This window comes from Haliotis cracherodii, unplaced genomic scaffold (assembly GCF_022045235.1).
Source record: "Haliotis cracherodii isolate W230 unplaced genomic scaffold, xgHalCrac1.p SCAF_15, whole genome shotgun sequence".
NCBI classification, from domain to species: domain Eukaryota; kingdom Metazoa; phylum Mollusca; class Gastropoda; order Lepetellida; family Haliotidae; genus Haliotis; species Haliotis cracherodii.
This window is the reverse complement of record NW_027266270.1, coordinates 35,770,538-35,796,680: the sequence shown is the minus strand read 5'-3', so window position 1 is coordinate 35,796,680 and position 26,143 is coordinate 35,770,538. Positions and strand designations below refer to the sequence as shown.

Sequence of the window (26,143 nt, the reverse complement as noted above, 5' to 3'; positions counted from 1 at the left end):
TTATTTATTTCAGTTTATGGACGACTGACAAGGATGAACATTTTGAAAAATCCCCCAAATCTATCTTTATTCCCAAACTGCTCTAGTCCTAAACCCAAACCTGATATACCATGACTGTTAACTTAAATAGTTTGTTATCAAATACATAGAATAGTACAAGGCTTCTTGCGAAAGCATTGCAAAAAAACAGTCTCCACTGACTGTAGGAAATACATGTATTGTCCGATTATATGTTTCAGGATGGCCATGTTTATTTTGATGATCACAAAATTATGATTGTTTCTTAAGCATCGGAAAACCCATAACAGGTGGATACTTGTAAAATTATTTAACATCCTACAATAAAATACAATGTAGGTGGTCGGGGAAAAACACAAATAAAATTCAACTTCTATATTTGATTAGTACTGCTATGAATGAATCAAAAACAAACAGGTTTTAACATCAAGATACTGACAAACATTTGATAGGGTTTTTGTTGTTGTATAAAGTTTTTCACATAAATTCTTCACCGTTTCTTGTGAACAGTGGTAATAAAATCTTGTGTTTTTTGTTTGTTTTACCTCATTGTTAAACAGAGTTTGCCCAATTATTTTGGGGAAACAGTCATTTTCAGCTTTTGTCTAATTTCAGGTGTTAATTATAGGTTGCTTCCATAAACCAATGAAAATATAAATATAATTCCTTGAGCACTTATTGTCCCTCATTCACCTGTCCAACAACAAAAGCATCCCCCTACTCCAAAATAAAATAAAAACAAATCTCTCCCCCCCCCCCCCCCCCCCCCCCCCTAAAAACCCATCAAAAGACCAGGCTGTAACATGTTAGGTCTCAGAATCTAATTTGAAGCAGTTTTTAAATATTTTGCTAATCCATTTATTTTTTTCAACAAATGAAGCAAAAATATTTTTCAACTGTTAGACCAGTTCCATTTTCTGAAACAATATATACATATTATATCTCTGGTTCACATTTCAGGTTTTTTCTCTCTAAATTTCAAATGAAATAGATAATGGGTGATTGCAGTTTCTTGAAGTGGCAATAACAAGATCTTTAATGAAATGTTACCCTGAAGGAATAATAAACAGTTGAAATCCAGAAGGCAAACATTTTTTGATGGAGTTCAGTTTACCAACAAAGCACTAGTCCTCTCGGAGATGCATACTGTAGTTGTCTCCCTTGGTGGCGACTTCTTTATTCCAACTCGTTCATCATTCAGTTCAGGGCACCGTTTCAGGTGAAGACCTCATCACAACAGATCCAGATTCATAGATAAAATACATTCATATTTGTCAAATTTTTTAAATATTGTGGATTACACAACATGCAAAAATAAACCTTGGCTCTCAATAGATGTAACAGCTCCTTCTATTTACACATCAGAATACTGCAGGGCGGCTTTGTGGTGGGACACAGTACAACACAGACACAATACAGGACATAGGACACTGATGGGATTTCTAGTACAAAGTAATAATCAGTTAATTTCACCTGGGTAAGACACCAGTTTGAGAAAAATCAAACGGGAAGAGACGTCTCCCCCCCTAACCCATTGTAACATGTTATGATAGATAGATTATCCAATTAATGATAATCTTTGTGGGGAGGGGGGAAAGAAAGAGATACCTGTCATGGATGGTCACCGCAATAATGTGAGCATGTGATAAAAATCAGTACTATGTTTTTTATTTGAAAATTGAAAAATGTTATTCCAGAAATGAAAATTCCAACACAAACTACATCTAAGACTTCATGTGAATTCTTCATACGATATACGATATATGTAATAAAACTTTCAGACACATTGCATAATGGGAACATTGTGTTGTAAGTACAAGATAAGAGGTTCATCAAGGCAACACTTAGTGCATCCTTCAATTTGCATGTTACTGTTTTCATATTCTGGATTTTATCCCCGTCTAACTGCATCTAAACGACATCCTCCAGTAGAATGGTGTCTAACACTCCAGCAGAATGAACCCGCATTCCTGAAATTGCACATTTACTAAAGATTCCGGATACTGAAATGGGTGTGGAATGACAATGCTGCACTCAAACACCTAGGATACGTCACCTACGTCACACATGTGGCTTCACACATTAAAATGACAATAATGGTGATGACTCCTGGTTTGTTGACAGTCAACAGACTTGAAAAATATGTGAATTGGTTGAAGATGCACACATGAAAAGTTTAAGTACATGTGTCGAGATCAGTAATGTGGTCTTTCCTTAATACACCCTACAAGGCAAATAACATGTTTACTCTATACAAAATATGCTTACAACCATATTACCGTAGGAAACCTGTATTCTATGAATGCAAGAGGGTCAACAAGTTTTACCATGATATTGAACGAGTAATGCTGCAGAACACAACAACCAATCAGTTTCCTATCTTGGTGGAACCATCGTTTCCTGGACCTGACTACAACTATATGCATATGGACAGGGCATGAGAACAGAGTGGCACTCAATCTGTCAAACAACTGTAAGAAAAGTACTCACCACTCCTAGAACATGTGACCAGCTAGGTGTGACCATGGAAGTCACAGTGACCTGACTTACTTAAATTGTGTGGGCTTGTTGTTCAACGCCCCACTCAGTAACTCTCCTATTAAATAAATAATCAAGTCTGGACCAGACAATCCAGACAATCATTAGCATTGATACATACTTAAAACTGGAGTACTGCAAGAGCACTGTAAGTGTCCTATAATCTCGGCTGCTGCTCTGTAATTACACCTGGAACTACAGGTTGATTTCGAGTAACCATGGAAAAATAGGAGTCAGCAATAGAAACTAAGGCCAGAATTTTTGTATTTTTAGGATTACGGATTATTCAGCCTAAAGTCCAGGGTTGGAGGAGGAAAAAAAAAGAAAAACCATATGCATTTTTTTAAAATGCAGAATGCCTCTGGCATACTTTATGAACATATTCTGTGCTCCAAAGACCGCCATTTGTGATGATAACACGGACAATTGACAAGGGAGGCTATTCATGTTCGGCTTTGAGATCAACAAAGATCAATTATGTACCCTATTCAACGTAATAAGCGCCCCGCTCTAATAAGCGCCCACGGTGATATTTGCTAATATATTGGCTAGTGAACAATCCCAATCATCACCCCTTCCGATTGATCAATGTACACAAGACTTATTTATTCGTGTATAATACTCACTTGTGTTATATGCACCTTAATTATGGGCAATTAAATTCTGCAAAAATATATGTCGTATGTCAACATTTCAGGCTGTCAGCATAAACCACAAAATTTCAATCTTTCAGCTCAATTTTTCACCAAAATAATATTCTAATATGAAATCCCTATTTCTTATTTTGAGAGCGCCCTGGGCGCTTATTACGTCAAATAGGGTATCTCTTTACTAGTGTACAACGGTAAGTTCATGTTTGTTATGAAAAGGTGATGATAACAAATAAAATTACTGACTACATGGCTATCGTTGTAGTGAAAAAAATATATGGAAATCTCATTTTTTTTTCTTCTTCACATTTTCTCAAAAATTAGAGTCGGCTGGTCCGTTATCCGAAAAATATAACACGCCTGGCCTAACTCTTTCTGTAAACTAGTCCCCATAATGATAACATATAGCAAAACCATTGTTAATGGCAAATTTCTACTAGTCCTTATAATACATTAACTATTGGGCAGTTTGGCAAGGACCATGGGACTACTGTCAATTTCTAAAGCTGGGAGTGAGTGAGATGAGGAGGAACAGAACCCATGTTTCTGATGGAACAGCTAAGCACTTTAACCACTGGGCTACCCAAGGTATATATTTGGACAGCATGGAAAAACAAGACAGAGAGAGCTCAGCAATACAGGAATAATTAAAGTATCACAGAAAGATCAACATGATTGAGTGACACAAAATGTTTTCCTAAGGGAATAGAACCCATGTCTTTGTTGGAACAAATGTGCACTTCACCACTTGCCTATCCCAGATATAAATTTGAACACAGCACAGAAATAGGGAGAATGATTTTTTTTTAGGATCTGAGCATGAAAGATAAAAGTTAAGTAACAGAATGGACAAGAAGATTAAGTGGTTTTTTTTTCATAAATTGTTCTCCCAAAGGAATAAAACTGAGGTCGTCGGCAGAACAAATGAACACATTACCACTTGGCTACCCCAGGTATATTGAAATGAGAATCAGAGTGAAAGTGTGTGAGCGATATTTCACAGGTATCATGGTGCAGTCTCATTAAAATCAGATCACTCTGATCCCTCTCTGCATGAAGATCTGATGGCACATCGATAAGTCACATCTAGCACACCCTGAACAAACTTTAACTGCCTGGTCAAACTGAAGGTTCTTGAACCAATCAGATGTCAGCTTTCTTAAACTGATCCAGAAATTTTGATCTCAGGAAAAGAAAACTGCCACACACGTTTCCTCCTTAACAATGGGTACACTCTTTAGGGTGCAGATGCCATGGTGATAATAAATGACATGATTATCAAATACCCACAACCACATAATATCGCAGCAGCAGCAGCTTCTTGTTGCATTCGGATCTCCCCAAAAATATTTGCTTTGGAGATACAGAAATCAGATATGCTTCTCTGAATGCTTCATTCAATCATACCGAGAATTTAGAAGCCTCAACACTGGCTGATTAGAAAGTTCACCTGATGTGACCTCAGATCTCAATGCTGGTATCGAAATGGAGTAAAATATCTGATTTTAATGAGACTGATCAAGGTGGGGAAAACCTAGAATGGGCTTCGCATTGTCCCATCCTTTGGCATGATGAGCTAACACCAGAACCGCTGTCCTACCCAAGAGCCCCACTTGTGAAAAGTTCCTCTGTTAAGAAATGAAATCATGCTAATCAAGGAATCTATATAAAAGCAATGATGATGATTGATCAGGGGACATTATATGGATTCATGGGGACCACCCAGCCTGCTACTAATTCCACACATGCAACCTGCGAAATTCACGCTAGTACACTTGCAGAGGACAAATAAAAATCCAATTATGGGAGTCCTCATTGAGCGCTGTAATTCTGAGCCAGTTCTCAATGCTGCAATTTGCTACAAACTGGAACTGAATAAAACTGACAAAATGTAAACATAGTAAACATTTGATCTTATTCAAGATTAGATTAGCTGCAAAATCAGAGGGCTAGTGAAATAATATTTCCACGAGTCCTTTCGACCAGTCTTAAAAAAACCCTGAATTTCGAAGGCTACAGATGTCTGCACAACACTAACATCCCAGGCATCATCCCATATGAGTGAGTGAGTGAGTGAGTGAGTTTAACACTATGCAGCATTTAAGTGAATGAGTGAGTGAATGAGTTTGATTTAACGTTGCTGTGAACAGTATTTAAGCTATACCTCGGTGTCAGCTTGATGGAGGAAAGCTCGAAGTGATGCATTTGTTTACCACTTTGGTGAAACCAATGAGCATGGGTATGGTGCTGACAAATCTAGTAACATAATTGTGGCTAACCGTTATGATGAAAGGTTTCTGGTGAGCCTATGGGACTTGGCACAGTGAGTTGTGCCTTCATCTGAAATGAAATAAGGCATGTCGAGGTGGGCTGATCAAAAAGGGAGCGGATTTTGTTCTGAACACTGAACAAAACTGACACAAAAATATGTGGGTGTGAAAATATAGAAAATCCTGAGAAAACACCATTCATTTGTTACATAAACCTTCTAAAAAATGTGAAACTGACACTATAATGGTCATCGGATAAAGCCCATGGGTAGCACTGATGATCATCAACAAAACAATGGGACAATATACCTTGGTGACTTGTGACAAGTCTACACTGCCACTTTACAATCATCTTCCCGAGTCAAGAGAGTTAACTGACCATAAAAGTCCATTTTTCACCCTTGCTGAACTAGGCTGGAATTGTGGAGTTATGTTTTGGCTGGACAAACAAGTCTATGCATAGTCCAATCAAAATCGGGTAACAAGATGGACATCTGGTTCGTGACATGTAGAATGCAGGATTTGCAAAGCATGTGTACTTTCCAAATCTTTTCATGTTTTAAGTCTAGGTGTTTATGTGATTTGATGCACTTCTCGAAGTAACTTTTATCACAATATAGATCTTGATTATCCATCAGATCATCTTCACTGGATGCCACCATTTTATTTGAAGCATGTGCAAGTGATATGAGAGATGCAATCTGATTGGTCAATAGGAGGGACATAACTCGCAATAGCAACAGGTGGCACTACGATCGAGCCAAGAGATTATAGCCTAGTTTGACCAGGGTGGAATCTGGATTTTTACAGTCGGTTAACTCCCTTGCCTCAAGAAGATGGTTTACAATCTATGAAAATCAATAGTCACGACACGAGAACACAACATCTGAAGTACAAAACAAGCTGCCTATTGGAATACAAAATATTCATGCCATGCCCATTTTACAGTTCCAGCCAGTTTCCCAACATATGCTGCCATACTGTGACATCATCTCATTCACAACCTTATCATTCACGATGGAAGCACATCAAGTTCACATAACCGGTATCATATGATACAATTTATCATTTTAGCCAGATCTGGTCAGCCCACAAGCTTTTAACATGCTAGATGTTCACATCACATCACATCATCTGATTACATTTGTCACAAATTATATTGGTTCACAATCTTAGCCATATATACTGATAGAAACAAATTAGGGAACACACAGAAGAGAAACTATGTTTGATTCGACACTGAACTTGAAGAGAGCTTCAGTTGACACTGACTCTTGTTGATATGAACCATATATAATCACATGTTGACAAAGTTGAAGTCTTTGATAGGCATTTGGAAGTTGGAAAAACATGGACATGTGAACTTTTTATGGATAGCAACTTCGTTATTTCCCAACTGTATAATAACAAAGCTGTATACCGTTTCATTTGGATATCCCCAATTATATTTGTTTTCGAGATACAGAAATCAGATACTCTTCATTGCATTCCTCCCTCACGCATACCGAGAATTTAGAAGCCTCAACACTGATTGGCAGATTAGAAAGTTCACCTGACACAACCACAAATGAAGGTGTCCTTAGGATGATTCACCTGACACAACCACAAATGAAGGTGTCCTTAGGATGATTCACCTGACACAACCACAAATGAAGGTGTCCTTAGGATGATTCACCTGACACAACCACAAATGAAGGTGTCCTTAGGATGATTCACCTGACACAACCACAAATGAAGGTGTCCTTAGAATGATTCACCTGACACAACCACAAATGAAGGTGTCCTTAGGATGATTCACCTGACACAACCACAAATGAAGGTGTCCTTAGAATGATTCACCTGACACAACCACAAATGAAGGTGTCCTTAGGATGATTCACCTGACACAACCACAAATGAAGGTGTCCTTAGGATAATTCACCTGACACAACCACAAATGAAAGTGTCCTTAGAATGATTCACCTGATGATGGGGCAAGACGTCTTAAAACCTTGTTACAAAGAATGATAAGTTGTTATCCATCAAGAGTGTCACATCTTGCATCTCCATATGACTGTGCTTCCTGCCTATTTCACCAGTGTGATGGTAATACAACCAGGATTCAGAACAACATTTTCTGACTGGTTTGTACGCTATGTCCTAATTACGATTTAGTTGCTTCAGAGAGAGTCAGAGTGTCATCTTGGAATCAAAACTACATGCTCTTGGTAGGCAAATTGGAAAAAAATTGTTATTTTGTTCAAAACGAAGATTATCTTAAAAGTTCTTAATTTCCTAAATTCAGAGGTATTTTAATATTGAATATTAACATTGCATTCAAAGCAAAAATGTTATACTAAACATTAAAGCCTTCTTCTCTACATTCACATGATATTGGTCCTGTTGTAAGTGAAATACAAGACACTTCTACAAATGAATTGCGAAATTCATAATACCACTTTTGGATTTTTTGCTGCAGACTGTCCCGCCCAAATCAGCCCCTAATCAGGACCAGATAAATCCCTGGCAGTGCTCTCAGCACAATACTTATCTTATCTCTTAAGAACATAAGGAGTCTCATACTCACTGTTTTCAAAAGCCTAAAACAATATATATATATAAAATACTGGCTCTTGAAAGAATCATGTTTGAACTGTGAACATGGAGAAAGTATATGTAAAGTGTCCTGAATCTGTCCTGAATCTAACATACATTCATCTATATCACTTCTGCTCAATTAAGGGACCAGTCATTTATCACAGGGGCATTCAGGAGGGTCATAAAGAATTATGACAGACTCGAAGGGAGGGGCACAAAAAAACCAAAAAACAATTTTGCATCTTTCCTCTTGAAAAAAAGTGTAAAAGGACATGGAAAGTTTCATCCACAAGCATTAAGAGGAAGAGGAAGAGGAAGAGTGAGTGGAAAGTTTCATCCTCAAGCATTAGGAGGAAGAGTGAGTGAGTGAGTGAGTGAGTGAGTGAGTGCCTGCGTGCGAGAGATTATTTTCAGTACAGAAGTGCATCAAAATCCTCTGCCTGAGCACCCCCCACCCTAAGTGACCGGTCCCCAATTTATGATGATCAGATCTAAATTCATTGTCATTTTCTGGCGTTCCCTAATTAATCAAATAAAGAAATTCAATGCTTATATTTCTTGCTTATGTCTAAGCTTAAAACACTATTTAAGTTAACAAGATCTTCACTATTCATACAACATAGAAATATTTACATCAGAACTGTCACATTACAAATCAGATATTTTAAAAATAACACTGATGAGTATCTTGACAAATTTGTTTTTGAGCATGTTTTGCTAAAGATAAAATATTGAAAAAGAAACGTCATTTCCAACATCAGTCTGTGACCTGAGCCACTATTCCAAAGCACGAGTCTAGTCACATTTCCTTCGGTCTGGTACAGACTGCTACACTTGTTTTTATTCCACTTTGACATTACAGCTGCTGGGAGACATATTGGCACCAAATCCCATCATGTATAATCATGCTGTCTGTATCATACAAGGCTGCTTGAAGTTCCAACACAACTTCAAACACAATTTCACCACAAAGTTGAGCGCCTGCGCTTCAACCCACAACTGGAGGAATCTCTCCATTTTGAATTTGTCAGTGAACTTGACAGCGAAGGCTGTTTGAAGTTAAATGTGATTTCCTCATCCACCACTTGAGAGCAGGAGAGTGACATGTCAGCACAACTGGAGTCTAAAGGCACAGCAAGGTCCTCAAATGGCACATCGTAGTCCTGAGTATAGAACAAGATATAGGCCTGGGAGGCCAGCACTTCTTTCAAGGGACATAACTCCACCTTAGAGTCGTTGCAATGAATCCAGGATTCTGAAATGGTAATAAAGCTGGATGATCACATTGATACAGATGCTGGCTGGTACAGGTAGGTGGGAAGGTGGGTGGGTGGGTGGGCTGGTGAACTTATCTGTTTGTTGTTTAACGCCGCACTCAAATATGACGGCGGTCTGCAAATAATCGAGTCTGGACAAGACAATCCAGTAATTGACATCATGAGCACAGATCCACTCAATTGGGATATGATGATATGCCTGAACCAAGTCAGCGAGCCGATCACGTAAGTAGTCGCCTCTTACTACAAGCATAGTTGCCTTTTATGGCAAGCATAAGTTTAACACAGCTTTGAATATCATTTCATGATGATATTGTAGCACAATGTCTTGAAGATGATTGTTACCCTGTCTGGTGCTCGGCACTAAGTGGCTAGGACTAGTTGGCTCTGAGTCTGTATACTGTGTCGCAGTTGAACACACACACACACACACACACACACACACACACACACACACACACACACACACACACACACACACACACACACACACACACACACACACACACACACACAGTCATATATCCTTGCCAAAACACTAGTGTACTGACTTACCTGCTTCACTGTTATAGCAATAGGAAGTGTAGTGACCTGACCCAAAACCCCTGCCATGATGGATGACGACTGAGGTGAGTCTGTACTGGCATATATCGGGGATGTTGGTACAGTAGGGGGTCATATTCAGCTCTTCTTCAAAGGCCACATGAGTGCTGATCTTTTCGCGATGATTCCGACCTGACCATCTGAAAAAGGAGCAAGATGTGAAGTTTTCATGTGGAAAACTTTCATCCACAGCCAAGCAGGCAAACAAGCAGGGTAGTCCACCTTACTGAGAGCCCAAAGTGATGCAGGTCTCGGGCGTTTACTACTTCAGTGAAACCAACGAGCATGGGTATGGTGCTGACAAACCTAGAAACATAATCGGGTTGAACCAGGATTTGATCCCACAATCATAGGTTTCTGGCGTCCACCCCCCCCCCACCCCCCCTCAGAGATGAAAGCTCCATGTATTCGATTCTGAAGCACTGGGTGAGATAGTTTTCATGTTGGCACTCACCTGAATCTCTTCAGATGAAGTCGTAGCACAGGGGGAAGTTTGTTCACCACAAACCGCTTCTGGGCATCAGTGTAGATCTTTGACTTTGGCAATCGCCGTCTACCTGCATCACAAACATTGCTGTCATTGCTTGTTGAAGTATTATACATCCAGATGTGAAGGGTGCAAAAAGGACAAAAATATATATTTATGACACATACTGAGAATACATCTCTGACAACATGGACAAAGAAAATATCTTCACATTACATCTTTTTATAAGCATTTACCTGTAGACTACACTAAAAATCCAATTTTGGACATGTTTAATCTAATATATTTCCCTCAATAATATCAAGAGACTCAAATAAGTAATTATTTCCTCAACATACAATGATCTCATGAAAGGAGAGAGCTGACTTTCTTCAATGACGTAATACAGCAACTGTGTGGGAACAGCATTTGAGCTATATCACAGCATGTCAGTATAATGAGGGGGGAAAGCCTGAAGTGATGCACGTTTATCACAGTGAAGGTCACAAGCAGGAGTTCTGGTGCTTCAGCGTGATGAGCGAACGCTTTAACCACTAGGCTACCCAATCACCCTAGCCCACTGAGAAACCATGTCACAGTTCACATGGATACCCCTATCACACACAGTATATGAACACCAAGCCCACCAGTTATGGTTTCAACCTGTTAATGCCGAGTACCAGGCAGGGCAACAAGGAGTACCATGTCTTTTGGTAAACTTACTATTACACCTGTCACAGCTGTACGTCTGACTTTCCAGGGTTTCAGTTTCCGTGAACTTGTCCAACATTTCTGAAACAAACATATTTATAACATCACTGAATAAAAAAATAAACCCAAACCCCCTTCAGTTACAAAAGCCAGACAAAGCGCTGCAAAACAAATCTGTACATGTTATCTGATGGTCCTATTTTGTTTTTACAAGCCACTTACATAATATTCTGGTCTGATCAGGTGCATTAGCCAATGTAGAGGCCAATTCAGTCTCATTTATCTGAACAAAGTACAACCTGAATTTTTACATATTGAAGTCACATGGATACTTTTTTCTTGTGACATTCTTCAATCTAGAGACATATTTCAAATTTCAGGAAGTTTTCATAGTATCTCCAAGTTACATGAAGAATCACAGATCATCGGCTATGGAAATGAAAAAGTGTTAAGCGTGGAACGTCATTCTTTTCCATTTATTGTAAGAGCAAGCAAAATTTGCGAAACTTATTTCTCTTGTTTTCTTTTCCATGCATCATCAGCATAACAATAGGATTATCATTCCTACACATGGTTCCCAAAAGCTGGACCCTGTGGGGAGTCATAGTTAGAACAGGTCCCCAGAGACCTATGCTGGTCATACAAGGAGACTTGATGGACTGGTGACATTGGTTGATAGAGTGTCACTGTACCACAGTGCCGTGATCACTGCTTCTATCAATAACTGATTTGTGTGGTTGAAACTCAATTATTTACAGGCTGTCATTATTATAGCTGGAGTACTCTTGAAAACAGAGAAAAACAACAAGCAAACAAACCGGTAAGCTGGCAGACATCATTGGCAACCTTCTTGTTGGTTGAGGTGAACTGATACCTCTCAGGAAACTCGAGTGACAGATCCATGAAGGGTTCATGGCGGGAGGAGACATTCCTGCAGGCTAGACACTTGACCTGACTGGTCAGCTCCCCCTGGAACAGTTCCGCCATCATGTTGGGCTTCTCCTCGCACTGAGGCACCGTGGATGCCTCACTCTCCACCTTCTCCACAAGCTCACTGCGGCAGCGAATCAACATGACATAATTATATCACATGCTCCATACTCATATCAAGCTATTGGTACAGTTTGATATGCAAGTGTTAGAAATTCAGTGGAGTGTCGGGGTCCTTGAGATTTTCTGCTACGGTATTTGAATCCCGAGATCACCTAAATCTTGAATTTGATAGGGATACGACAAGGATGCATTGACTTTCATGCTTAAGTGCAAACAATGCATGCAAATCAAGTGGTTATTCCATTATAAATTTATTCTGATGGCAAATATTTGAGAGTATTCTAAACTTGATCACTAAACTTAAAACATGTCTCCCAAAGAAGTATCATAACTAAATAAAGAAGCATAGGGTGACATCTTACCAGAGAAACTCCTGTGCATCATGCTGTGAGTGTCCCTTGAAGGCGGGGATCTTGCTCCACACAGCCTGCAGGAAGGCATGGGGACTGACCTGGGCCCATTTCCCTGACCACAGCACCCTTAGCAGGCCATGCAACTCCTGGCTGAGGGATCTGGAAACAGGGAACAGACAGTGAGACACTGGGGAACAGACAGTGAGACACAGGGGAACAGACAGTTAGACACAGGGAAACAGACAGTGAGACACATGGAACAGACAGTGAGACACATGGAACAGACAGTGAGACACAGGGGGAACAGACAGTGAGACACAGGGAACAGACAGTGAGACACAGAGGAACAGACAGCGAGACACATGGAACAGACAGCGAGACATAGGGGAACAGACAGCGAGACACAGGGGAACAGACAGTGAGACACAGGGGAACAGACAGTGAGACACAGGGGAACAGACAGTGAGACAGGGAAACAGACAGTGAGACACAGGGGGAACAGACAGTGAGACACAGGGGGAACAGACAGTGAAACACAGGGGAACAGACAGTGAGAGTCAGGGGAACAGACAGCAAGACACAGGGGGACAGACAGTGAGACAGTGGAACTGACAGCGAGACACAGGGGGACAGACAGAGAGACAGGGGAACAGACGGTGAGACACAGGGGAACAGACAGTGAGACACGGGGGAACAGACAGTGAGACATAGGGGAACAGACAGTGAGACACGGGGGAACAGACAGTGAGACACAGGGAAACAGACAGTGAAACACAGGGGAACAGACAGTGAGACACAGGGGAACAGACAGTGAGAGTCAGGGGAACAGACAGCAAGACACAGGGGGACAGACAGTGAGACAGGGGAACAGACAGCGAGACACAGGGGGACAGACAGTGAGACACATGGGGAACAGACAGACACATGGGGAACAGACAGACACATGGGGAACAGATAGTGAAACACAAGGGGAACAGACAGTGAGACAGGGGAACAGAGAGACACATGGGGAACAGACAGTGAGACAGGGGAACAGACAGTGAGACACAGGGGAACAGACAGTGAGACACAGGGGAACAGACAGTGAGACAGAGGAACAGAGAGACACATGGGGAACAGACAGTGAGACACATGGGAACAGACAGTGAGACACAGGGGAACAGACAGTGAGACACAGGGAAACAGACAGTGTGACACAGGGAAACAGACAGCGTGACACAGGGAAACAGACAGTGAGACACAGGGGAACAGACAGTGAGACACAGGGGAACAGACAGTGTTCGTTGTTTAATGCCACACTCAGCAAAATTCCAGCTGTCTGTAATTAATCAAGTCTGGACCAGACAATCCAGTGATTGACATCATGAACATCGATCCACATTTGGGATACTATGATATGCATCAACTATGTCAGCAAGCTTGACCACCTGATCTCGTTAGTCGCCTCTTACAACAAGCATAGTCGCCTTTTACGGCAAGCATGGTTTACTAAAGACCTATTCTACCTGGATCTTCACAGGTAGAACAGACAGTGAGACACTTTGGGAGAGACAGTGAGATGTGGTGAAATTGAGCTTAATTTATGGGTTCATGATTATTCCACTTCTACAGAAACATGTTGCAGTTTAGAGCGCTAGCCCACTGAGATACCATGCAGCAGATTAACAAGTATACCTTACTCAGGCACAGCATACCAACTCCGACCCAACTAGTCATTGTTTTATCCCCTAAATGCTGAGCACCAGGAAGGGAAACAACAACTTCCATCTTACAATGTCTTTTTCTATGACACAGCCAGGGATGGAACCCTTAACCCTCACTATGCAGAAGTTGCTGAGGACTAATTCTAATCCCAAAGGAAACTACGACATTGAACCAGAGAATGCAAAGTCCTCACATGTGTTCCTCATCCTCCTCCAGGGGCAGGGCGCCAGCAGGCTGAACCTCCACGGACGAGACGTGTGTCCCCCCTCCACTCAGACCCCCCTCTTTGTGACGAAACTTGGGGGTTGACACGGCCGAGGGGGTGTTCAGGTGCTGCAAGGATACATAAAGATAACTTGCTTATAATGACTTAACTAAAATATCAAAATACATAGAATGGAAGTCATACAACATACATTTACCAAACAAAATTCTGATAGAGAAAAAGAGCCATTGGGTTTGGGATTTTCATACTTAAAGGTTAATTCTCCAATAATCCCACGGTAACGCACATGAGACATCAGTAATTTTGGAGACATATTTCTACGTGTACAGACAGCTGTGAAAAGATCTGACATCACCACACTATGAATAACATAGTCTGCTCCCACAACAACCAAACTGGATGTCTTGGAAGACTGTATGGGACAATAAATGAAGGTGTAATTTGATATCATATTCATGTTGCGCAGAAAGCTACAACAATATTTGATTGTGCGATTAAAATAGAATTTTCCTTAAAAAAATAAATATAATCACCTGTCTCACGAATTATGCTAATATCAGTGTCCCCCATCCCCCTTTGACCCCAGGTGGTCGGTCATTGACCTTGAATCCAGATGGTTGATCCCTTACCTTGAAACATTCCAGGGTGTCCAGCCTCTTCAGTACCCTGTTTGATGAGCGGACAGGGGTGGTGGACGGTATCATTCTGACAGGGGACATGTCTCGCTGGGGGGTGACAGGGGGGCTGAAGCCATTGTGGAAGCTGAGGTGCAGGAAGAACCGACGCAGGTCTTCTATATGCCTGTAACATCATGGTGCTTTATACTGACTGGGGTATGTGTAGTATTGGAGCAAGTGAGTGACTATTTAGGTCTAAAACTGCTTTGAACAGTATTACAGTTATGTCATGGCGTGTCAGCTTGGTGTGTGAGGAAACCCTAAAGTGATGCCTCTTTGGTGAAAACCAAAAATATGGGTATGATGCTGACAAACCTGGAAACATACTTGGGGTAAACCATCGGTTTATGGTGTGCAACTCTGCAGAGTGAAATGCGGCATCTGAGACAACTTGGCCATCCGTGCTTCCATGTGGTATGTAGTTTGCTTCAGATGGTTTATAGAGTGGCGTAAAGAGTTGTAGGTGGTTAATCATACCAACTGTAGCAGGGTAGCAGAAATGTGGGTCCAGTACACACAAATGTATGGAACGGCCACAGAAGAAATATATGTGCATCCCAAGGGATGCATAATAACATTCATTTTACTAAATTCTTGACAAGACACAAAGATCCCATAATTGATGTAATTATCAAATCTTACAGAACAGTATACTACACCATTTCATTACAGGACCCTCATATTTCCTGTGGGACCCTCAAAACTTATTATTGGGGGTCCCTGTACCCCTGGTTTTTGAGGTCACGATAACACCAAGCTGTAGTCTATGTAGTATGGAGTTGTAGGAAGTTTGTACTCCTGTAGTATGGTGGATTGTACTGACCCCAGAGCCTGTAGCATGGAGTTACAGTAGATGGTTTATATTGACTATAGTATGTGTAGTGTGGTGTTGTTGAGGGTGGTTTGAACTGACTTCAGTATGGAGTTCTTGTAGATGGTTTATACTGACCGAGTACGGTGGTGTTGAAGGTGGATTGTACTGACCCAAGAGCCTGTAGTATGGAGTTCATGTAGCAGGTGTTGCCAAGGTTTCGGAGTCCGGTCACCCCTGGGATGAGGGTCCGCTTCCTGAGGCTGGGTGAGGTGGGTGAGACGGGGGAGGCGGTGGTACTTGTGGAGGAGGAGGGGGAGGTGCCATCAGTTCTCGCCTTCTTGGCAGGAGTCTCTACACCCTGGAAGAAACAGGTCACATGCATGGACTTGGCTGGACTCACATAAGGAAAGATATTCAGGGATTGTATTTCAGTAATATATTTATGAAGTTAATATAGCAGCAGTGTCTGAAGTAAGTGCCTGTCTGCCCGCCTGCCCGACTGGCAGATAATGTTAAGACTGCTTACATATTCAGTTTTATCATAACTTCTTGTATATTCTGAAGTAATTGTTTGCATTATTTCAACTTAATCACGATGCGATTTGTCTCTTATTTTTCGTGACTTCCCATATTCATATTGCACTGAATGCAAGGCAGGCAACATTGATGGGTCACTTGCCTGACAGTCTTGTTGGGTTTCAAAATTCAAACACTGTACAGCAGGAAAGAACAAGATATGGCTCATTAGATTCTTGTTTGTTCATATAGTAGAGAATATAAACTATAAAAAAAGTCCTATAAAGCCTTAAAAAGAGATAGGCTCTTGGGCCGCTTTATGTCATCAGATAAAAAATGATTAAACGGGAAATGAATAAACACAAAAGCTGCCTTCTCTGGAGAAAATATGTCAGTCTTGATAAGTGTCTCTAATATAAGCTAACTTCAGTAGTTTCTGAGAAAACGTGTCCCCACTGCAGACACTGTGCACCAAGTAAAATTAACATGGATCAAGGGCTGTAACTCTGTAAAAGAAATAATTGACAGGACCAATTTTCGAACTCAGTCTTGACAAGTATCTTTCAGATAAACATGCAAAGTTTAATTCATGTAACTTCAAAAGTTTCTGAGAATATTTGTCCCCATTTCACGCAGTATGCACTAAGTTGAAAAGCACGGAGCAAGGGCCATAACTCTGTAAAAATGAATTTGCAACACCAATTTTCGAATTCATTTGAGGTCATGACCAATAAAATCAGTGTGTAAAATTTGATTTCTCTGACTTAAATAGTTTTTGAGAAAATGTATCCCCTTTGAGAAGCCGATGGATGGAGGAATGATCTCCATTCCTATATCCCCGTCCACTTTGTGGCGGGGAATAATAAAGTGACAAAGATAGTTTAGGACCCAGGAGCATGGGTATGCAAGCTGTTGAAGGACCAAGAATCCTAAACAGGGCGTTACTCAGCCACTTTGTTTCAAAAGGTCATCAGTGTTCATTTCAGACACTGGAATAGTGGAGCCCAATGACCCCTGCCTTTCTACGAATTGGGTACATCTGATGAAACCCAGGGGACACACAAATATTCAAAACAATTAAAAAAACTTGGCCCCCTTGTCTAAAAGCTTATAGACAATTGGGGTGAGGGGGTGAGTGAGTGAGTGAGTGAGTTTCACGGCGAGGGACACCAGAAAAGAGCTTCACACATTGTACCCAAACAGGGATCTTTGGTGTGACGAGCGAATGCTTTAACCTCTAGGCTACCCCACAAGGCTACTCATGCACATATTGAAGTCAATACTTACTGCTGCCATGTGTTTCTGCCATATCAACATGTGCCATTTCACAAATACTGTTCTCATCAACGTTTTCCTGTAAATAGAACATAGACAACATTTATAGTAGGTTAGCCAAACCCCTTACAGTTCAAGGCATAGCGATGCACAAATGTGCATCCAGTACGCACATATAGAGAATGGACACAGACAAAGTACAGCATCCTGAGGGATGCACCATAATATTCAATGTAGCTACAGTGCATCAACAGCAGTTATGGGTGTCTGTTATTTCATCCATCAATAATGACCACTGTCCACATCATCACCGATCTATTCCAATCTCTTAAGTAATTATTTACATGTACAGTACACTACACCATTTCATTACTTCATAGGATCCTCATATTGCCTGCAAGGACCCTTAATATTAATTATTGGGAGTCTCTTGGAGCCAACTGTTGAAACAATACATTGGTGCATGGTGCATCATGAATTTTCATGAGATGATACAATACACGATACATATTTTTTCAGTATCAATATAGGGCAATGCTAAAATAAGTTACTTACTACTCGTTTTAATGACCCCGAACCCCACCCTTGCCTTTTTGTCTGTCAAATATTGCAAAATCTGTTGCATCTAGCTTTTCAAGTACACTTCTAACCTGCTCTGAACTATTTATAGTCAAGACGTTTCTACGTGATTTGACGTAAATATATGTATCGCGATACATATCATATTATGACCTATGTATCATATTGTAACCTTGCAGTATCATTTCACTCCTAGCAGTTTACCCAAGCAGTATACAATGATTACGTGATTTGATGTAAATATGTGTATCGCAATATGTACTGTATTATGACCTATGTATCGTGATACATATCGCATTGTGATCGTGCTGTATCGTTTCTCCCCTAGCAGTTTACCCTAGCAGTATACAAAGATTAATTTTACATAGCGAGTGGGCAAATGAGGTTTAACAGCTATTTTGAATTTTTCAAAAATGAAAACCTTTCTTCAGATATCAAGACAACATGTTATGTGAAAATGACGTTCTTATGTTCAGTAGATCTTTTCAAGAGATTTTACGTTCAGTGGCCACCAAGATTTGGGACGGACAACAAAGACTTATGTTCACATGGATGATAATTTTGATGTGAGCCAATCACTGTAATTACCATGAAAGGCTTACCTGTAATGGCAATCTGCTGTCGCTAGTTTATCATTTTCATCCGCATGTGTTCTGCAAAAGAATGACATGAATATCAGCGTCTCAAAGATTCCACAATTGAAAAGTAAATGGCAGAAATCTGTGTGAAACTGCAAAACATTTCATAAGGAAAATAGTATTTAACAATTATGGCAGTACTGATTTGCAGCTGCAGAACTGTAGGTATTCAGGAAAACTGAGGTTGTTTGGGTGAAAGTTTCTAAGTTGACGGTAGCAGTCCGTGCTGATTAATGCCCTGACCCATGTTTCTGGCAATCAAGCATGACTGTCTTTCATGAAGGAACAATGCACACCTGTGAATTTGATGCAGTCTGTGTTGAAAGTAAGCAACTAAATTTCCAAACCTTGGCCAGTGATGATGCATGTAATTTAGTCTGTCATAAATAATTTACACAAATTGTCAGGAAATAATTTTATCACCAAACAAAAAAAGAAACAAATCCTTTTAAAAGTGAATATGATAGGTTTCTGGGGACATATTTCTTGCCTAGAATCCACAAAGGGATAAGTTATGTGTAAATTAATCCGATCTCTGTCAAAACAATGGGCTTAGTTCTGGTTGTGAGAACACCCACTTAGTAATGGTGGGTTACCATAGTTTCCCCAGGACATATATATATATATACATTTTTTTTTATTATACTTCAATGATCCAACCAAATTGATGACACAGTTTGGGGGGGTATTGGATTTAATACAATTTCTGCGAAACAACAAACCTGACTCCAAACATGCTAACATCTGAAAGAGATTTTCATCCCTGTGGCAAAAATGTCCTTAACTCACCTTGATTCAATTCCGGAGTAAGAATAAGATCGCAGCAGTCTCTGCCCTTGTGTTTCGATGTTGTCAAATGACTGTGTTTCAATGGCACTGAGCGCTGACCGGAGCAGAGTGATGATCCCGCCTGAGTTGTCATTCATTACATACTCGTCACAGGCATAGCTGAAATGTTTGTGACAGGTGAGAAACTTTTCTAAACTAAATCAAAAAAGGCTGTATGCTTCTCAAGAGAAGTTTAAGAACACCCGATTCTTTAATATTACTACAGTAAATCTGTCGTGGCATGACAAATAATTCATCCCTAGTTTAACATGACAGATTAACTGGAGAAACATAATATAACCAAGAATTATTTATCTTCTTCTGTTTAGTATATATGGTGCTAGGGTCAAACTCCAATAGCTTATAATGCATGTAAAGGCTAATATTACTTCTATTTTCTTTTCATATCTTCTTAAAACCTGTCTTCAGTGAGACGAGCCAATGCTGACTTTAAAATCAGCTCTACGGGAAGTGCTTGTAAAAACACCAACATAATCATCTACAAAGCCAGTGTTTGAAACACTAGGCAACACTGAGAAAGGCTGCCTTACTTAACCAATGCTTCAAGGTACAAGTACTCACCAGTAGACATATCTGTCATTCACTTCCATAGCAATGGGGTGCTGAAACGTTCATAATTTAAGTTTCAATATTTTCAAGTTTTTACAATCACATCTTAGAAACAGTAGACTGACTATATAGAAATTTGTTTTAAGAAACTTATCCTGTAACATGATTAAATGGAGTAATGCACTGTTCTGTTAGATTTAATAATTACAGGAACTTTATATTTGTTGAAAAAGTTGGTACAATGATGCAATAAAAAAAAATCTTCTTCCATTCTATATACATGTGTGCGCACTGAAAGCCCACATATCTGTGTCATGTAAAACCCTGACATGAAGTCCATGTTTCACACTTGACTCACATTTGTGTCCTTGAAGTGGGTGAGGGCATGTTCCTCGTTGAAGCGTCCGCAGGCCACATTGGAGCAACTCAGGCATGCCTGGAGGAGAGATGTTATCATATAAAACATATTGCTAAAGTACTCACGGAAATGAAAAAAAAACTGTTTTCTCAATCTCAGATTTTAAATAAATGCAGTTAATATACAAAATATATAAATATTCAAACAACTCAATTAGTACTAATTGGGCCTTGGCACAAATACAGCGTATCAAAGGTTTTTATGTCTTTTTACATGTAAAAGTGTGTAAAAATATGAACAAAACAAGATTATTTTGAAACTGAGCATAACCAGGTGTCAGTAGATCAAGGTGAATGTCCATGACCTATGACACCTTGACGACAGGTGAAAACAGGTGCTTGAAACCCACGTGCTTGTGATTTGTCAGTGGTTAGAGATTTGTGAGTGGCATTGTGGGATAGTGAATCATCGTCAAAATATACTACTCAAAAGAAGTTAAGGATCACCCGATTCTTTCATATTGGTAATGTTAATCTGTCATTTTATTAACTATTGTAATATGAAAGAATCAGGTGATCCTTAACTTCTTTTGAGTAGTACATCAGAACGTAAAAGTAACATATTCCACCCTCAAACAACAACTTACATGTCATTATTATTATGTACATAAACATAGCTGTTATTTTTATTGTTGTTTTGATAACTTTTTCCAGGCTAATTTGCATAATGGCTATAGCCTGTTTCTGCCATGTCAATTTGGACTTAGTTTTATTTTTGAATGTTGAAAGTGCCTACAAATTACCTCCTGTAAAGTACATTTTGTATTGAGCACTGAGATAAAACTAGCAAAACTAGCACTTTTCCAGTTGTTTTGTTATTTCATATTTACATCTACGTAATGCTTTGTGTCGATTATTAAATCCAGCAAAACAGGTTTTTTTCATTCCATGAGTTCTTTAAGACCCAGGTATCCTTTATACAGTCAGACCCTGGTCCCCAATACACAGACCCAGGTACCTATAAATACCGTCAGTCCCAGGTACCCAATATCACACAGTCAGACCCAGGAACCGTATTTCATACAGTCACACCCAGGTACCCAATATCATACAGTCAGACCCAGGTACCCAATATCATACAGTCACACCGAGGTACTCTCTATTATGACCCAGGTACCCTATATCATACAGTCACACCGAGGTACTCTCTATTATGACCCAGGTACCCTACAATCACAGTCAGACACAGGTACCTTATATCATACAGTCAGTCCCAGGTACCCTAAATCACACAGTCAGACCCAGGTACCCTATATCATACAGTCAGACCCAGGTACCTTATATCACACAGTCAGACACAGGTACCCTATATCACACAGTCACACCCAGGTACACTATATCATACAGTCAGACCTGGGTACCCTATATCATACAGCCAGACCCAGGTACCATATATCATACTGTCAGACCCAGGTACACTATATAATACAGTCAGACCCAGGTTCCCTGTATCATACAGTCAGACCCAGGTACTCTCTATTATGACCCAGGTACACACACTACATCATACAGTCAGACCCAGGTACACTATATCATACACTCAGACCCAGGTACACTATATCATACAGTCAGACCCAGGTACACTATATCATACAGTCAGACCCAGGTACCCTATATCATACAGTCAGACCCAGGTACACTATATCATACAGTCAGACACAGGTACCCTATATCATACAGTCAGACCGAGGTACCATATTTCATACAGTCACACCCAGGTACACTATATCATACAGTCAGACCCAGTTCCACTATATCATACAGTCACACCCAGGTACACTATATCATACAGTCAGACCCAGGTACACTATATCATACAGTCAGACCCAGGTACCCTATATCATACAGTCAGACCCAGGTACACTATATCAAACAGTCAGACCCAGGTACCCTATATCATACAGTCAGACCCAGGTACCCTATATCATACAGTCAGACCCAGGTACACTTTATCACACAGTCACACCAAGGTACACTTTATCATACAGTCACACCCAGGTACGTTTTTCATACAGTCACAACCCAGGTACCCTATATCCTAAAGTCAGACAAAGGTACCCTATATCCTACAGTCAGACCCAGGTACCCTATATCTTACAGTCACGACCAGGTAAGCTATATCACACAGTCAGACAAAGGTACCCTATATCATACAGTCAGACCCAGGTATGATATGTCATACACTTACACCCAGGTATACACTATAAACTTACCCAGACTGACTCTGTGGTTCCACACATGGCACAGAGCCACTTCTCGGGGTTGAGAATGGAGTGGTTGAGTGCCAAGCGGACGGAATTCAGATGTCTGCAAACATCCATACTTGCAGAGTTTCACTCAGCAGTTGGCTCATGTCTACAAGAAAGACAACAGCATACATATCAGTCCCTACTGAATTCCATGGCCAAAACTCCAACATTCCGCAGTCATTTCTGATAGCTTCTGCAACCAATGTTCATGAATTCTGCACAAAGTTATGCTATCTCTTGAGCTATTTTAATGAATTAAACTTGAAGCTAGGAGAACTTTATCCATGATTCTTAAACTGACAGTCACAGAATGAAAGTTGAAAGTTGAAAGTTCTTTAATTATTCTAAAATAACACAAATACTTCAAATAATTATTTTTGGTCCTTCTAACATGGGATTACAAAAACAATTAAATCATATATTTAACTGTAACTTGTATATATCAAGGACTAGCTTCTGATTCGCATCGTAAATTCTGCCACAGGTGACAGATTCCGCGGCAGAAAATTGCAAAATTCTGCATCAGTGGGGGTGGTGAGGGAGATGGGTGTCTTGGATGTTTGAGGTTCCTCCTATATCCTATGAGAAATGGTAGTATCTAAATAATCTAGGTATTATATCTCAATTAGGAAAGATGGAAATGAACCCACTATGTAATACTAAACAGAGCTCCAGATAACTTTCTGAGCAATTGAGCTTTTACACTAGGGTTTCTATCTTAATTGGGTTATTATATTTTTCATTGGGTAACCAATATTTTTTCACTCATCTATTCATCACTATTGTTTGTTTTGTGCAAAATTAGTAAACATTTTAAGATTTAGAAAAAAAAGAAATAATGTTTTAGATGTATATAACTTTCCTAAATAAATAGCCTTGACTCGGAAAGTAAATTAGCTCATAATTGTGTTTAGGAAATGAGTTCCTTTGTACGCATGCTGAAAATTTTTCATTGGGTATTTACGCATGCTGTTTTCAAACATTTGAGTTTTTCATTTAATGCATGCGTTTCTGTATGCAAATTCATTGAAAGTACTTGGGTTTTGAATATTTTGGGGGGTATTTTACGCAAATATGCTTCTTATCTGTAGCTCTGTCTAAACATAGAAGACAGTGAATAATAAAGCAAGAAAGTCAAGGGGTCCTTGTCCCAACCCTGAGGTAAAGCTTGAGAGGGTCCCTGATTGAAATACCATAGGCAAAGACTTCAAGGACCTCAAGTGCCCCATTAACTTAAAAAAATGCAAGATAATCACAAAATACCACTGACCATACTGATTTTCAAATATCACATGCAACAAAATTCTAAATTCTATCAGTGAATAGTGAGTAAATAGTATTTATATGTCGAGTTAAAAATCTAGTACTGAAAATGATACGGAAAGTTTAGCTCAGGCCGGCTGGCTAAATATTATTTGGTAAGGTATCATGATCATTCTTCAGCTGTGATGGCCACCTACCTCTGACATGCTGGAAAACAGGGTATTTCCTATACAACACATTAAATTGAATACTAAACTACAATTCTGTATGAATCAGACCAGGCTTTTTGTAGTGGTTAAAGCATTTGCTCGTTATGACAAAGACCCGGGTTCGATTCCCCACATGGATACAATGTGTGAAGCTCACTTCTGGTGTCCCTGTTGTGATATTGCGGGTACATTGCTGAAAGCAGTGTAAAACCATACTTACTCACTATAAATAATATGAAACCTAGTGCCCTTGATTGGCAAACTTCGGCTAAAATTAAAAATACTTTGGAAGGTCCTTCTTTTACCAAATTTAACGGTATTTTAACATTGCATGCACTTTAAATCAATCATGTAAATGTAAAACTAGGCCTACATGGTTTGATATATCTCTGCAAAAGTGGGGAAATACCATGTCTGTTCCAGGATGTTCAACTGCTAGACAAAGGAACATCTGCATTAATTTGCCCATGGACTTGCAATGCAGTCACTACAAATTTGTAATAACAATTTGAAAGTCACATTATTTTTTATACATCTGTATCTTATCAGGTCATAATTTCCAGAATTGGAGAACACAATCACCTACTGGTCATGAACATTCATGGATATGGCGAGCAAAATGTAAATGATATTTCACAAAAGTGCAAATTCCTGATGAGATATACCAGTGTTTATCTATTTCAAGTCAAATTACAACCCATGTTTCAACTAGGCCTGCCTATCATGTCACAGAACCCACCATGTAAAACATTGTTTAAAGTCCCATAAAGTGAAGATGGCTTGTCAAAACTTGCATCATCATATGATAAGCATAAAGTTATGACATTATTGAGCAATCATATAATTGTAGTTTTCGATTTATAATTTCATACATGGATGGTAGAACTAGGCCAAAGTGATAGAAAGTTTTTGATATTGCAATATTATCGGTGAACCTGACCATGAAAAACTACGTATTTCTGCATTGCTGTGGGTGCTTGATCTATTCATAGATGCAAGAAAATGTCTTTAAAAATTACGCATCATTTCAGAGTATTAATTGAACTGTCATTGTTTGATTTTCCATCATCGACATTTCATGGAAGGCCACGAACTGTGTTTGTCTTTGTTTTAAAATCTTACACTTTCGTCATGTGTTCCGATTCTTTTCTGCTAGACGATATTTTCAACAAAGCGAAATTAATTTCCCCTTCAATGAAAATTACCGCCCACACGCGAACATACATGTGACTGATTATTTGTCGAATTCATCGATACAAAGGCAGAAGTCAGTGCGGTGAAAGTGACATGACAGCTTGTCAACTTCTCGTGCTCGTCTTTTAACTCAAGAAAACACGAGCGACATGTCAATGATTTGACGTCTGCCTCGTGCACATCACGTGACATAAACACAGGCCATAATTCAACTCTGTACTTAATTCATAATCATACAAACATATAAAATGAACATTGCAGCACGACTGTTGTCTTTGGTCTATAATACTAACACAAGTTGCCTCCCCGGAGCCATCATCGTGAGACGTAAGGCGGCCATATTCAAAACAGCTAGCTATCCCATAATGCGGCCCTGTCGGCGAGGTCCATTATTCAAATAGGGGTGCCGATTTGGCTGGAGCTGTCACCACCGATTCCACACCTCGCAGCACGGCGTAAACGCCAAGG

The 26,143-nt window shown here is 39.8% G+C and overlaps 1 protein-coding gene across 1 annotated transcript; it reads right to left on the bottom strand.

Annotated features, from left to right (window-relative positions):
- Positions 1–1,787: 1,787 nt before the first annotated feature.
- Positions 1,788–26,013, bottom strand: LOC139462559 (ubiquitin carboxyl-terminal hydrolase 44-like). Its single transcript, XM_071244380.1, has 16 exons — positions 25,969–26,013; positions 22,974–23,115; positions 20,702–20,779; positions 20,356–20,396; positions 19,735–19,893; positions 18,910–18,960; positions 17,741–17,807; positions 16,108–16,295; positions 15,076–15,247; positions 14,414–14,553; positions 12,526–12,675; positions 11,929–12,164; positions 11,123–11,191; positions 10,388–10,490; positions 9,886–10,073; positions 1,788–9,308 (listed from the first exon to the last, which is right to left on the bottom strand). Exons 2-16 carry the CDS (start codon positions 23,079–23,081, stop codon positions 9,016–9,018), a joined length of 2,043 nt encoding a protein of 680 aa, XP_071100481.1. The 5' UTR covers positions 23,082–23,115; positions 25,969–26,013; the 3' UTR covers positions 1,788–9,015.
- Positions 26,014–26,143: the final 130 nt, after the last annotated feature.